At 46.5% G+C, this 16,051-nt stretch overlaps 1 protein-coding gene across 3 annotated transcripts in view; it reads left to right on the top strand.

Annotated features, from left to right (window-relative positions):
- The window catches only part of TTC28 (tetratricopeptide repeat domain 28), a 576,581-nt gene that overhangs the window by 486,703 nt on the left and 73,827 nt on the right, over positions 1 to 16,051 (top strand). For all 3 annotated transcript variants that reach the window (XM_053669950.1, XM_037153288.2, XM_053669951.1), the window contains 2 exons: positions 1,606 to 1,824; positions 4,018 to 4,183. In XM_053669950.1, coding sequence (XP_053525925.1) covers positions 1,606 to 1,824; positions 4,018 to 4,183 — 385 coding nt within the window. The remainder of the gene's footprint in view (positions 1 to 1,605; positions 1,825 to 4,017; positions 4,184 to 16,051) is intronic.

Here is a 16,051-nt window from a genome sequence, read left to right as displayed (position 1 = left end):
TATTAATAGGGAGAACCTGAGAGGACACCTGGCCCCTTTTCTACTTCCCGTGCCCACACATCTTTTAGTTGCTCTCTAGTAAATGTTTTTAATGCCTGAGTCTGCCCTCCAGACTGTGAGTAGTGGTGGTTCCCCCAGGCCTGTATGCCCCACTGCACCGGGGCAGCATGCACCTCCCCTCCCCTGGGCCTTAGCTGTCGCAGCCACCCCCTTCCAGCTGTCCTGGCCTCTGCCTCTTCTCAGACCTGTCCACCTCTGCAGACCATTTTTCCCAACCCAGAACTTGGGCTGAGGAGGTATATATTGGAACTAACAATGTCTTTGAAATTGAATGCTGAAGCCTTGTCAATAACCCATTCTTTGCTGTGAATGTGTGAATACTCAAATTTCCCCTGGAAAAGTGACCTGTTAAACATACTCATTGCCTGAGATTACAATTTATATCTATTATAATCACAGTGTTAAGTCTGTCTGACACTTTGGGGCTGATTTACCAGTGTGCACAGAAAGCATTCCTGCTGCTCTGGTTAATAACTTAATAGGGTAAAAGAAGATATTTGCATACACACACGTAAATCCCTACTTTCTGCCGATACTTAAACTGCAGGAAGTGAGGCATCCTTGACGAACTGTTGGAGCCATAGCGCCTGGCCTCCTGCCTTTGCCTGCCGTCTCTATGGGCCCCAGTTCTAGCAACGCTTTCATACCTGTGTTTACAGCACAAGCAGGTCCTGTACACTGTGCACCTCTAAGCAGTCCCCACTTAAAAGTATGTTGTTATGTATTGTTTGTGCTCTTATATTTGTGCATTAGCTTTTAAACTAGATTACAGACTAGTTTCTTATAGGAAGTGGATTAGAAGTTGCATTGAAAGACTGAGGAAAAGCTTAAAAGAGAGAAGCAATTTCAAAGAACTAGAGAGCTCAGAGGAAACTTTTGCCTTTGGGGATTAGGAGAGAGAAGTGGGTGTGGGGGAGACCAGAGTGGAATGAGGCATCAGCTCTAGCAGTAATATCACCTGGTGTATATATGGTGCTTTGAATGATGCCCATCAGGCACAGAGACAGCATTGGCAGCAGATGAGTCAGAGGGATAGGTCAATGTGAAGTCCAAAGGGGCTGTACTGAGGAGAGATTGAAAGATGGTCAAGAGCCAAGTCCTGTAAGGCTTATCTCCCAATATCAAACCAGAGTCAAAGTTGAGCAGGGCAGGAAGAGGGTAACCAGAGTGTAAAACATCAGGTCCAAAGAGCCAAGTGAGTGGGGTCAGAACCCAGAGGCTGGTAGGCAACTCGGGATGTAGAGCAGATGCAGAGAATGAATTTTCTAAACAAAGTTGGCTCTCTTGTGGTGTGGCTGCAAGACAGGGGCAGCCTGGAGTCCTTAGGGTGGGGTGTAATCTGAAAGTGTGGGGTTTTGTAAGAGTGGGCCCTGCACCTATCATCTGAGGCAAGGGATTGAATTTGAAACAGTTGTGGCTAAGATTCTGCCACACATTGAAACGCAAAGGTAGTGAGGTTCCTGTCCAGGATCTCTGTAGCTGAATGCCCTCTCCTAGTAAGCACATTCCCCGTGGAGTCCTCAGTCTGTCCCTTTTGTCTCATAGGTCATCATGATGAAGCCCTGGCGGTGGCAGAAAGAGGACGGACCAGGGCATTTGCAGATCTTCTGGTAGAACGACAAACAGGACAACAGGACTCTGACCCCTACTCTCCAGTCACTATTGACCAGATCTTAGAGATGGTGAATGGCCAGAGGGGGTTAGTGCTTTACTATTCCCTGGCTGCGGGCTACCTGTATAGCTGGCTGCTTGCTCCTGGGGCAGGTAAGATCTCTTTCTGTGGGAACAGGGCAGTTATACACTAGACCGAACGTCCAAAGCACAGGTGGCAAACACCAGGCCCGTGGGCCAAATGCCGCCCTCCACCTTGTTTTATCCAGCCCAGCACCTTGTTTCTACTTGGCGGCAGTGCCGAGCTCCTTGCCCCTAGTTAAGGAGCAGTTACATTCATACAGTCCTAAAATTACATTTGAACCTTGGAAGGCAACTGCAAGGCTGATGTGGCCCCCAGTGAAAATGAGTTTGACACCCCTGGACTAATGACTGGAGGTGGCAGAGGTACATTACCATAGGTCAGACTAAGAAGCTGATGTCTGCTTTCAGCAAAATCTCAGCCACAGCGGCAGATAGTCCATGGTGAGGCATTCACTTAATAAGACAGCCCAGCCTTCTCATTCCCCCAAGAAATCGCCACTCCTCACCAGCAAATGTGGAAGCATTTATCAAGGAACACTAAGAGCAGGAGCATTAATTTGATTTCACTAGTAGTCCTATTTTTAGGCAGCTGTTGTTTATTAGCTAATAAAGTGATGACTGCAAGTCCTAATGAGTTCTTTCTAGGTATGATTTAGTGATTGTGACTCTTTGTCGTGGAAAGTTAGAGAGACTGAGACGATAATGGCAACTCCTCTCTCAGTATATAAATGAAGTCGTAGGCTTGAAATTTCTGAGTGTAGCAGAACCTATTTTAACCAGTTCTGTTTGTTGTAAATCTATTTCAGAAGTAAAAAATCTCCTTTGATTAAATTGGCATAAATGCGCAGGCTGTAACAGTTTCACTAAATACAGCACCACTAATTAGCTGCAAGGGCCATATTTTTTGCATAATAAAATGCTGATGGCTTTACCACGTTGGAGACACACCAGATCCAATTAGCATTTATTGACTGGAGAAGTGGATCTTATAATTGGGAATCTTGAAGAATGGGCTTTTTGAATATCTGTAAGCCATTTTCAAAAAGTTCAACTGCCAAGAGAATTGACAAGGTTTTCTTGATTATGTTTCCATCCCTTTGATTTAAAAAAAAAAAAAATGATGGCCGGATGACAACTCTCAGACGCTCCTTGGGTTCTGAGCGCTGGTGCCTGTGCGTTCTGTGCCTCAGCAGTATTTTTATAATCTTTCCCCTCGAATTACATGTTTTTCATGGGCTTTCCTGAAAAAAAAAAAAAAAAAAAAAACATTTTTATCGCTGACCTTTTTATGCCAAAGGTTTTCCGCTGTGATGTTCCTGGCGCCTTGGTGCGTGTCAGCCACAGCACAGCGAGTCCCTGCGTGTTCCCACCCCCAGAAGGGCACTGACACCCAGGCAACACGGCTGACAGCAGAGATGTCAAGCTCTTTCTCTCTGTGGTTGTTACGTTTTGGGGACATGATTTGACAGGTGGTCTATCCAGATCCCTGTAATAATGAGCCATGTATAATGAGGCTCCTATTGTTTCTCTTTCTGTTCCTCTTTGCTCTTAATGAGACTCTGAAGCTTTCACGAGGGCTCTAATCCAATCAGAGAGGGCCGGCGTTTTCCAGGGCTGACACACCTCATTACCATTTGAGAATATGTCTTCTGTTTATTGCTGGAAAACCACTATGGATTCTGTTTTATGCGGCCGTCATTTTTTGCTTCTTTAATCCATTAATGACCGTTGACCAGTTAGTCTTACTTAAAAGTAGCTTTAAATGTTTTTATCTGGCTTTTGTACTACATATTTGTTTTGATTTGCTTCTGTGAAATGAAAGGTCTTTGAGTAGCACAGTTTCCACTCGGCTGGTTGTGTTTTTATTCCGGGTTTGTTTCTGGGGAGACTGTACACTGGCTGCTCATGCGCTCTCACTGAGAGAACGTTCCCCAGCTGGGACTTCTCAGAAACATCCGTTTTGAAATACCTGAGAAGCAGTGCTCACTTCAGGGGCTTCTGAACATGTCATCAGAAGCGAAAGCCCTATCTTGAATTCCCCGGTTTCAAACACCAAACCTGATGGTGAGAGCTGCCAAAAGGATACCGACCAAACTTCTGAAAACCCTCTCGAGATCATGGATTTCCGGATCTCTTCACCTGGTTTGAGAAAGGGATGTTTGCGGAAGAGGTCACCTCGCATTGGCATTTCTGTCCCGCCCTGCACCTTCCCCTCCCCAGCCCCAGTCTCCGGTAACATTGGCTGTGCCTGTCCTCTTTCAGGAATTCTGAAGTTTCACGAACACTACCTGGGTGACAGCACAATGGAAAGCACCGGGGACTTCCAGGCTGGGGGCAGTGCCACTCTCCCCGCAGCCACGAGCTCGGCCCTGGAGCAGCACATCGCCAGCGTGCGCGAAGCCCTGGGGGTGGAGTCCTACTACTCGAGGCAAGTGGCACGCTGTTCCAGATCCCAGCTACAGACAAGGTCTCTGGGGTGTCAGCTGTGTGTTTTTGTGTTAATATCCTACTGGAGATCTTTCGGAAAGCACTTTTGTGCTTAGTCTATTCACAGTTGCCGCAGCAGAAAGAAACGTGTCTCTGGAGTGCAAACCCCTTAGTGGGCCGTGTTTGTTCTTTTTGGTAGTTTTTCTTCAGACAGGGAAGGGCCTCATTCGAAATGCCTATTTCTAAGGAGGGTGCTAGAATGTTTAAACACAAACATGACTTTGAATTGAACATGCCAGCTAATTAAAACTAAAATGAGTTTTTGGTTATATGCAGATTCATAATGAGTTTGTACTGTAGCTGAACGCTTGTTTGAGAGGGTAATTTAGCCAGTGCTGGGACAGGGGCTGCGCTGGATCTGTGCGGTGGGGGCTGAGGTGGAGGACATTGAGTTCCCAATATCAGGAAGAGGAAAGAGGAGCGCTTTTTGCAAAGACTGTAAAAGTTATCCACTTACAGAACCACTTGGTCATGATTGTCCATTTTACATATGGAAAATATGTCCACAAGCCCCCCTGCTCCTGGGGAGAATCAAACGGAGGGGGTGCCTTAGAGCTGGTCGTAGCCAGATTCCCTGGCATTTCGGTCCTCCACCCTGAGATGAACAAGCGTTGAGAAGGTCTCCGTGTCCAGGAATCTGCTGTGATGCTGCTGTCGGGTCCCTCGGGTGTCTGCTCGTGTCTTGAATGATTTCATTTGTAATCAGAAAAATTCTAAGATCCTGCTGTGATTTCTTTAGAGATGCTTATCCCAGGCTCCTGGGTGTGTAGTGGTCATTATCAGCAGCTAGATTGACCTTTGAGGTGCTTATGAAGTTGGTGACAAGTTCTTAGATGAAAAATAATCATTGGATAATGTAATGTCAAGCCTGGAAGAGACTGTCGTGGTCGTGCGTCCAACTCCTTCATGTGACAGAAGCCAGCCCCCAAATCAGCCTTGCTGACAGCTGAGTTAGTGTCAGCCAGGATCAACACACTCTCGCTCTCACCCAGACTCCCAGGCCAGTGCTCGTTTTGTTTTTAATTATCAAAATTAATATCATATTTTGAGAGAATAACTGAAGCATGTAAGAATGTCATCTCTAGCTTCTGCTTGTGTGAAGTCTGAACAGGCGTCAGCCACATGCACGCATTGTTGTCCACTTCCCTCTGTGACTGCGGTACATCCTGGAGCCTCCCATCCTTAACTCTGCGTAATGACAGGGTACAATAGAAATCCCAAGGATTGGAAGCTGGACTGCTCCCTGAGGTTTAATTGATCATAAAATGGGCGAGGCCAAGGGGTGTGCACAGCTGCTTTAACAGACAGAAAGACACTCAGGGCAGTCATACTAAATAGTAATCTGACCAAAGGTATTGCACATCCACAGCAAGTATTAAAGTGGTTGGCCAGCAGCAGAAACGCACACAAGAAAGGGGAGTAAGCGGGGCAGACTTTGGTAGTGCCCATTTCTGACACCGTCAGAAAGAAAATCTTGCCTAAGGAAGTCGAAGTCACATTGGAAGGCTGCTCCCGTGGAGAACTTGCAGCCATCGCGCTCTTACCCTTCCTGCCTGTCCTCCCTGCCACAAATGTCTGAGCGCATGCTAGGAACTGCGTACACTTGAGACTGGGGTTGAAGTGGTACGTAAGACAGGCGTGGCTCTCGCTCTCAGGGAACTGAATGATAAACAAGAGAGCATGTAAAATCTTTTCAGTAAAATTGTCGCGAGAGCTTAAATGAAAATGCAGGGTATAATGAAAATGTCTAAGTGGGAGAGGAAAATCCACACAGGAAGTTGAGGATGCTTCCTGGAGGAGGGGACATCTGAGCTGAGCTCGGAGGAAGGACAGGAGGTGAACTAGATGGAGGCCACTCCCAGCAGCACACACTGAGGCCTTCGATAGCTCTCAGTAGAGTAGACCTCGCAGGCTGTCTTCGTGCCTCCTCTTGTTCGGGTCCTGTGCTGCTTATGACACTTTCTGATTACCATTTGCTTTCTCATGTGAATCTGCTAGCAGATAGAAAATGTACATTGTCAGCCAGCATTCTGATCTGTACAACTCTGTGAGCTTGGGCAGTGACAGTGGGCTCCTGAGAAGCAAAGTGCCTTTGAGCACATGGACAGCAGATTTTCAGACTTGCGAGACCACAGTCCAGGCTTCAGCTGAGATGTGGTCATGAAGGGACCCGGTGTTCAGCACCTGCTGTTTAACCTTTGCACGTGCAGAGGTAGTTTCTGCGTGCCATTTTCCCTTTGGCAGTGTGGTGGCCACGCCCAGGTCAGATCAACCCAAGCCAGTCATTGATAGGGCTCAGCCTGTGTGAAAATACAGATTCCACTGTTTCTGGATTTAGATTAAAATTCTTCATAAGAAGGAAAGTTACCCTTTGACTCTTCCCAGTGCCTCTCTTAAGAAGTTCTTTTATTTGATGCAGAAGGTTGAGCAATTTTGCTCCAGGTGCCTTTTGAATCAGAAAAAAAGGCTTTTGGGTTATAGTTCAGCTCTTTATCAGGGGCAGGGGGAGGGAAAGGACTGTGGCTTGAATTATATCCCACAATTACTCTCTTCCCCTCTGCCCTGAACCGAAAGCTAACAAGTTAGGATGAGTCCTTCGTGAGGATCTCCAGGCAGTTGGACGCCCGATGCTCAGCATGACTGCTCATGCTCAGTGCTGGGCTGCCTTCAGTGGCGCCGATCCCCGGTTTGGGCTGCCAGGAATAAGGTCTTTTCTGTTGCTTCGAACTAGTCTTTTAGAAATTTATTTGTACTTTGTGAGCTTAAACTCAAGTTCTTGATCTGTGATGTTAAAGTTGATACAGTGGTGCAGTTTAAATTTACTAGAATGCAGTTTTTGTGAGACTGATTTCTTCCTCATTTCATAAAAACAATAAGATAATTTCAGTGACAGATAAGTTATTTTCATCTATAAAATTAGTAAATATTTTAAAGCTATAATGCTCACAGATAGTAAGGATGCAGTCTCATACTCTAGGGATATAAACTGGTTTAGCCAATTTATGAGAATAAATTTGTAAGAATATTCTTTCTAAGATTAATTTACCAGTAGTATCAGAAATCTTTAAAATGTTCATGCCTTTTGACCTCAAAATTCTCACTTTAGAAGTGGAATAAAGGTATATACATAGGAATATTTATAATAGGTCTATATCTTACAGAAAAATAAAAACCACCTAAATGTCTACAATAACTGGATCAAATTATTATATATCTATCCAGTATAGTACTATGTTGCAAATAAAATTATGTTTACAGATAATTTTAAATCACACAGGCAGATGTTTGTGGCAAAATACTAAACGAAAAATGCAATATAGAATGATCAAAACCTCACACCCATTAGGAGAGCCACTGTCAAAAACCCAGGAAATAACCAGCATCGGTAAGGTGTGGAGAAATGAGAAGTCTTGTGCACTGTTGATGGGAATGTAAGATTCTGCAGGCAGTATGAATAACGGTATGGAAGAGCTGTTGTTTTTTCTTTTTTTCCACAATAAAAATATATATAAAAAATACATTTTGCATCCATCCACTTCTGTTTCCACGGCCGCAAGTGCGGTGCAGATCCCATCATCTCTGCCCTGAACCAGTGCTGCCGCCTGCTGTCTGACCTCTCTGCCCCTCCCTCTCGTGCTCTTCCAGTCCCCTTCAGTCAGAGCGACCTTTCATGGATGGATTTGGGACCGTATTTCTGTGTTCTCATCACAGAGTCCCCAAACATACTTAATCCCTTCGGAAGCAGTGATGGCCTTCAGAAGTCAGCTTGCATTCTGTCCACTAGCCGCTGAATGGCACTTCTAGTCCTTCTTCAGCTTGACGTCTTCCTGAGCTCCACCTGCAGCTCGCCCAGCCTCCTTTCACTGCCTCGGCTGTACCAGGGTTTTCCCCACCTTAAAGTTCTGCACATGTCCTTCCTTCTCTCTGCAGAGTTCTGCCCGCCACTTTCGGTAAGGCTCGTTCCCTCTCATCCTTCAAATTCCTGTTTAAAATGACTCTTCAGAAAGGTCTTCACTGTTGGCTTTTAACGTCTGCATACTCAGGCCCTAGGGCAGTCCTGCAACATAGTAGTTGCTTAGTAAACATTTGAGTGAACAACGGACTGACTCTGAGTGAATGGAGTACTTCTCCCTTCTGTCCAGAATTGTACTCTTTTTCTGTAGACCATCTTGTTACCCTCTAGAGCCCTGGTCAAATCTCACGCTGTTCCCATCAGGACCACCCAGATCACGGAACATCCACATCAGATTTTTGCTCCCTTCTGTGGTGCCTAATGATAGCACTCACTGTGTTCTTCATTTTTTATAATCACCTGGTTTGTGTGTCTTCCCAAGCAGATGGTGATGCCATGGAAAGCAGGCGCTATGTCCTCTCCCCTCCAAATTCTCTCTGCCTAACACGGTGCCTGGCCATAGTGGGATATTGGGGAATTTGAGATTCAGTCACCAGAAGATGTGCTATGCACAGACTCTCTGTTCATGCTGGGCCAGTTTGCTGATTCTTTTTCCAGTGGGTGTAGAATACACTGTGCTCCTGGAAATGGAATCTCCATGCCTTGGAGAGCACCGTCATCCAATTACCCACAGCCTTGCCATGGTGTCCTTGTTAATCTGCAGACCGTGTTTGCTCTCCCTAATAGCATTTCACTGCTGAAAGGAAGTACCGTGTTACAAAGGAGTTTCTGAAAATGCATTTAGAATAAAAGAACTGCTTTTATTAAGTGTTTAATAAGAACTTCCCGTTCCTTCCTCCCAGATCAAAAGAGGCGTAGATTGAAACCACTGTATAGAACACAAACCTCCCAGAGGGGAGATGTTATGAATTTCAAAACACATCTTCAGTTTTGAATTCTGACATCTAACCAGAGTCTTGCTGCTTCCTGGGCACCTGGGACTTAGCAGTGGTTTTGGGATGCTAAGCTGACTGGTTAGAACACTGTGAGGGCTGTGTTCAGTAGTAGGTCAGATCTGGAAGGAGTACTCCAATAAATAAGTTCCAGTTATAGACTGCCCTTATAATAGGGTAAGTATTCTTCTTTGTAAATGAATATTAAACCTTGATAAGCCATAACTCTTGTATTTTCCTTTAGATGATTTCTATATTTCTGAATTTTCTACAGTGAAAGATATTTTTAAAATCAAAAGTGTTTTCTTACTTCAAAACACTGATTAATTTAGAGTGCACAAATTCCTAAATGCTGGTGATTCCACTTGGCTCGAGACTGGTGACAAGTGGCCACTGTTGACAAGTCTGACGGTGCAAAGGGGCGGAGGAGCTGTGGGTCCACGAGGCATCTTATCTGCGGGAGGTGAGAGAGTAAACTGGCACAGCCACACCAGAAGACAGCTGGGCAATACCTTCTAAAGCTGAATATTCACATACCCTTTGATCCGGGCGTACACCTTAGGTGTACTGTCCGTGAGAGGCTATAGTACATGAACAAGAATGTGCCAAGCAGCACTGTAAACAACAGCAAAGCCCTGGAAATGCCCCTATGCCATCGGTGAGAGAGTGGATGAGTGTGTGGTGGTACAGTTCCTGATGGACAGTCAGACAGCAGGCAGACAGGGCGAGCAGTCAGAAAGAGATGACCTGAGACATGTGGTGGCCGAATCTTAGAAGAATAGCGTTAAGTGAGAAAGGTAGGCCCACAAACACTACCTAGAGCATGGCGTCCTTTAAATAGAGTTCAAAGAACTAACTAAAGACGTGTTTTAGGACCAGATGCGGGGAAGCCTGTGTAGAAGGGATGGGGGCGGGCAGTGGTGGCCGTGGGGTCTGGGGCGGGTCTTCATGGAAGTTGGCAAATAATTTTACATGTTATTCTTCGGCTTTTGTTTCAGATGGTGGTTTTATAAGCTTTTATTTCATTATTAAATTTACTAAATAAGTAAAGGAAAGCAAGCCACGCATGGATCAGATGATGAAGGGGTATCATGAACCAAAGATCATAATTCATCCAGTCCCCAAAGAGATTCCACCATCATCCCTCAGAACAGAAGGAAAAAAAGGCAGGGATTTTTTTAAACAGGTGAATTACAGAAGCAAGACTGCAAGACATATTTGATCATAGTAACGGACAACTGGTAGACTGATTTAAATTATTTATATCTGTTCTTCTAAGCAGTACCCATCCATGCATTGGTCATCGCTGCATCATTGGCTTATTTTAAGTGACAGCAGGTCTTTGAAAGTTTAAAACCATCTTTCTGATATTTTCTAATTCTGGCTTTTTGCTCCTCAAATTTAATCTCCCAATTAATCCAAACTAAAAAGGTTTTATTTTACAAATCAAATGATTTGTCTTACTCCAAATCCTTTTCAGAATTCAGTAGAGGAAAATTAGATATAATGTTTTGGGGCATTTATTTTGTCCCTTAAAACAAAGGGTTTGATTTCATTCTAAATTAGGGTACTACTCGTTTGAAAATATTTTATGAGCATGTAGTCAGTCTGTGCCAGAGCTGGTACTGAGCCCGGAGACATACACATGAATAATAGCTGGGATTCTTGGCCTTACAGTAGCTCACAGTGTGGAACAATCAACAAATGTGTAAATTATTAATTCACCATGTGTGAAATGTTATGGTAAAGGTCTAAACAAAGAAGATGGTGCCTCGCTCTGGCTAGTGGGGAGGAAGTCAGTGGTTCAAGAGGCTTTTAGGGAGGTGATAGTTGAGCTGGGCCCTGATGAGTAAAGGGAGAAAGTCATCGTAGGCAGGGAGGAGGTCCTCACTGGGCAAGGGATGGAGGAGAGAAAGGGCCCAAGGCCCACAGGGAATGAATGGTGATTTCCAGAGGAGGGTGGTCTGTCCGATGTGGCTCTTACACAATCTGAAGTCTTGGGCTGGGTTTGCCTGAGCGAGTCTCTCGTGTCACAGGAGGACACTCCTGTGACATGACTGGGTTCCGAAGGGCAGGCCTTAAGTGTGAGGCAGCTCACCCAGGATCAACCCTCTGTGTGAGGGGAAAAGAGGACACCAGGTTAGGGATTAGAGCGCCGAAGAGAAACAACTGTACAGATGCATGGAATACACTGTAGACTCTGGTCTTAGGCCTCTGATTCCCGAATTTGGGTTCCTTCCAAAAAGCTGAGTATAAAATAAGCCCAGAAGGCTTTGATGAGCTTTCTGGTGTAAGTCAGCAGCTTGGCAATAAGGGTAAACGCGTTGTTCCTCCTGTGCGACCTCTGGAAGAGCCTTGATTGAGTCCCCACTTATATTTCTTCATGAACTTTGTTTTAAAAGCAGAATTCTTAAAATACTAGATGCAAGTGTTCCTATTTATACATAGGAGAATCAGCCTCAAGACCAGAAGCAGAGAACAGTGATTCAGGGCAAACCTCTAGTGCCTGTCATTTGGCAAGTGAGGGGGCCTGGCCTTCCCTGGGCCCCGGGGCCTGCAGTTCTGCACCTGGGCCACAGGGCAGGGGCCAGTTTGGTAGATGCCACGACAGCCTGTCAGGAGTGCTCTCGGACACACCATTTCTTCTTGCTGGTCCCAGATCCTTTGTTCTTGGTCCCAATGCTTGGAATGGCATTCCTGTTGGAAAAGGGTTGAAGGGAAGAGAGGATGGGCCCACTGACCAGTCTGGACCTTCAGTGCTTTCCACCCAGTTTCACCTCGACCATTGTCTGGCTGTGCCACAACCGACTTTGTGAACATTCTTTGAGCTGATCAAATTTCAATACCCCTGACTTCGTGTATCCTGCCCTTTGCTCCAGTACAATTCCCCAGCCTTTTCTTTCTGATCGATTCTGTGCAGCTTTATCTAACAATCAATATTTAAGACATTTAACATGTAACTCTTGAGTTATCTTGCTTTGGGAGAAGAAGCCCTGTACAGCCACCAAGTTCCTCTTTGAACTGGTAAAGTGGGCACCGTTTTCATCCTGTTTGCACATTTATGATTGGAGAACAGAGGTAAGGTGGCTCCGTTGGGGCGCGGCCCTTGAAGGAGCACGTTGACCGTGCCAGACCACGGCTCGCACTGAGCTAGTCTGCTAGTCGGGCTTTCCTTCAGTAGCCCATGTAGCACCTCAAAATTCCAGACTTGGGGCCACAGACATGTATTTCCCGTGCCTGGTCTGCAGTTCAGTGGGGTTCTGCTTTAGGCTTCCTTTGGCGTTTAGGTCCCTGTGTCTTGTCTATGGCTGGCAGTGACCAAACAAGACTCTTTGCATAGCAGAAGTTAAGATCTCAGGAGACCAGGAAAAACAATCAGGCACATTTAAAGCCCTGCTCACCTCTTGTCCTTTCACGTTGCATTGGTTTTAACTACCTTTACGTTACTGGATTTTAGCATGTCAGGCTGAACATCAGCGGGGCAGAAAATACATCTCTGTCATGGGTGAATATGTGCTGACCAGTGGGACCATCTCCCGCTCTCCCCACCTGTGGAGACAGGAGAGAGAGAAGGGGGTCCTCGTACAGACCCCATGCTCCGTTCCGCTCAGCGTGTGATGCTCTTTCCCGCCTGCCTCTCCCCTGAACACAAAATCATTCTCAGCTCCCCAGTCTGGCATACTTTTAGTCCCGATTTTTTCCATGTATTTTAAAGCCTCCATCATTTCTACCCAAGTTCCTTAGGTCTGAGACCTTTGAGTCATTTGTCCTGAAATTTCCCTTTCTTTTATTTCAGCGTATTTAGGCAACCACTGAGCTCTCTTTGATCTTACCCACTCACACCTCACTTCTTCTCTCCTACTGTGGGCCAGGCTCTCACACGAACATGCCCACACCGTCAGCCCGGCCTTCCCGCCTTTGCTTCCTCCTGCCTCGGTGCTTCTGGCTGCTGCCCGCGGAGTTCACCGAGAGCCCCAACGCTGCCCGTGCGCTCCCCCACACACCACGGCCCACGGACAATGACGGTGGCCGAGGAGGGCCTGGAGAAAAAGCTGGTCATCAGGCCCCATTGCTCCACACAGCCCGTCCCACTCTACCTCCCGGTGTCAGCCCTCTGTTCCGGGGGGTGGGGGGCCGGGTTTTCCCTGCCATCTGCACACTGTGCACAGTCCCATGAGTGTGTGACCTGTGTGAGATCCCCTGGAGTTCTGTCCTCGGGGGTTAGAAGCCAAGAAGGGGAAAGTAGTGAGGAGACTGGATGGAGTCAATGGTGCCTGCTGTGGAGGTGACCGCCCGCGCGTCTCTCCTTTCCCTCCCCAGCCAGGATTTAGAAAAGTCTGGGCACACAGAACATAGAACTCTGGTGTACTTGCTGGCTAACTAGGTGTAAATTGTGTAATCGTCCCAGTGATGATGTCCCTGAATGCCACATGCTCGTATCTCATCTCTACATTACCTAAGAGGCCCTCGGTGAGCGCTTGCTGGGCGAGTGGGCCGGCAGTGGGTGGTGGAAAGAGTGGGAGAACAAACTGCTGGGAGCTGGGAGGCACCCGGACATACAGTCAATGTCACGTTGTTCGTGTATGGTCGGCGTGTCATCATCTATGTAGCAAAGCATGACGCTGTGATAACGGGTGTTTCACGGCTCTTGCTCCAGCCTTTTTCTTCCCACGTCCACCGCTGTGAAGTGTCAGGAAAGCCCAGTGTTATCCTGGAAGCCCAAAGAGGCAGACCCGATCCAGGTCAGGCAGTTAATGCAGACCTCGCCTGAACTAACATCAACTTCCCACAACCTGACGTCTGCCTAGGCCGGCACATGAAAGTCTTCTGTTTCCCATTAACACATCAAACTCGGTAAGGTTTTAAAAGTGATGAGATATTCTTTCCTGGCTTTTGATAGACTTATGCTAATGCATTGAGGAGTCACTGCTAATAAGCAGGGAGAGGCGGAATTGATTTAAGGATCTGTCACTTCAGAAAATACTGTCTGATGGAGACAAAGTTATCATCGTAAACGTGTCTTTTTCTTTATGCTTGTGTGTGCTGCTCGTCTCCCTGCTAATTAAAAACATCGGGAAATAACACTTCACTTTCTGGCAGCCCTCATAAAAGCCTCCTGCTTTTAGGAAAGACTGAGTACCTTCCTGTCCCAGGAGCTGGCCCATGGTCGTCCCACACTCGATCCCTTCCGCTGCCTCGGCGCCAGGGTTCCCTCAAGTGCAGTGCCGACCTGGGCGCTGGCTCCTGCCCCGCCTCCTCACCTCCCTTTAGGTGGGCCCAGCGCACCTAAAACCAGAAGCCAGACTGGCCTGCCCTGCCCACGAAAGGCTGCAGCCATGGGGTAGCTCTCAGCCGTTACTGTAAGTTAATATGTACACTCACTAATTTAAACTGATGAGGTTGAAATTGGCCGTCACAGATTGATTGTCACCTCCAGGTTGGAGATGGCCTTTCCTGTGAAGACCGAATGGAAAGGCTGACACTCAGCATCAATTTCCTTTCCTCCAGCTACCCACTGCGAGCCATCTCTTCCTTCAATGCGTTACTTAATGATGCTGTGGGCGCCATGTCCCTGGAGAGAACTTAGGGAATCTCTTTGGGGTTTTTTTTTTAAATAGCCATTTGTCGAGTCTGGGTAGTTTTGCTGCTGTGGGTTCCCATCATTTTCTTCTATCTCAGCACTGAGTGTTTCCTTTCGGCTGCCCCTGGTCATAGTACCAGTCTCTGTGTGAGTTTGTTTTGAAGTGTCTGCCTCTCCCGCCAGACCAGCAGCCTGCTGAGGGCAGGAACTGGGTCTGTCTGACTTAGCATCAGCGCAGCACTCGGAATGCAGTTAGTGCACAGGAAATAGTCTTTGAATGGCTAATGAAATGGGCCTTCTGGCCCCATATAAACACTGTTTACTCGTAATTGTGTTAAAGCTGAAGCTAGGTAAGTTTCTGATCAATGCTAGAACTGGTCTGGCTATGTACAAGAAAAGGCTATTTTAAAGAAAGACACAGAATGAGCAAACTGGGCTAATAGCAGGCCGAGATGAAAAAGAGCAAGAGGAGTGTGTGTGTGTGTGTGTGTGTGTGTGTGTGTGTGTGCGCGAGCGCGCGTACAGACTGCCTTTCGGCCGAGTATAAGCTGATGCTTTGTTGTGGCTTCTTCTTCGCTGCTGTCTCCGACTTTGGTTCAGTGTTGAGTTTTAAGCCCCCAGATAAAAGCTCAGCATAGTTTATCACAAGTAAGGACTTAAGAGTATGGTGATTTTGAATGTTGGAAATGGCTAAGTTTAAAAGAGATAGAGGATTATAGTTGGAAGAAAGTTACAAGGAGAAAAACAGGTATTTGTCTAACTTACCTTTAACAGTGAGTCAAACAGGCAACACAATCCAGATTCTGTAAAACGAGTCATTTCCATTTCCCACAGTAGAGGATTTCTCAGTAGATACAACTTTGATTTCATCTTATACCACTAAATAATATTAATAAACCAAGATTGATAAGGTGCCTTGCCGGGTGCTCTGTTATGCTCATGTTTTAACTCTGACCCCTATTAGAACCTCTCAGATTCCCTCTTTTTGGATAAGGGGGAGAGGCACGGCATCCGTGGCCATCTCCAGTGTGCTAGACGCAGGTGCGCACAGTCACCACGTGTGTGTGACATCCTCTGGGCGGTGATCGTGGTCCCCATTTTACACAGCAGGGAGCTGAAACTGAAGCCAGTCAGTGAACTGTCAGGGGTCCACAGCTCGCTGAGTGGCGGGACCGACATGCAAAGGCGGACTTTAGAAAGGGCTTCTCAGAAACCTGCCTACGCGCCTCCCAGGCTCTGCGTTTTGTTTGAGGATGAGAGAGACCAGACAGACAGAAAATGACTCATTCACTGCCTTCCCAGACTTTTGGTGTTCCTTTGGAGATTTTGGTCAACTTTTCTCCTCCCCTTCTGGAAACTTCCACTGAATTTCCAAGTATTGGG

The sequence above is a fragment of the Artibeus jamaicensis genome, unplaced genomic scaffold (assembly GCF_021234435.1).
Source record: "Artibeus jamaicensis isolate MK-2021 breed Jamaican fruit bat unplaced genomic scaffold, CSHL_Jam_final contig_525, whole genome shotgun sequence".
NCBI lineage: Eukaryota > Metazoa > Chordata > Mammalia > Chiroptera > Phyllostomidae > Artibeus > Artibeus jamaicensis.
Note: the sequence above shows the minus strand (reverse complement) of the source record. Positions and strands in the feature narration are given on the sequence as shown.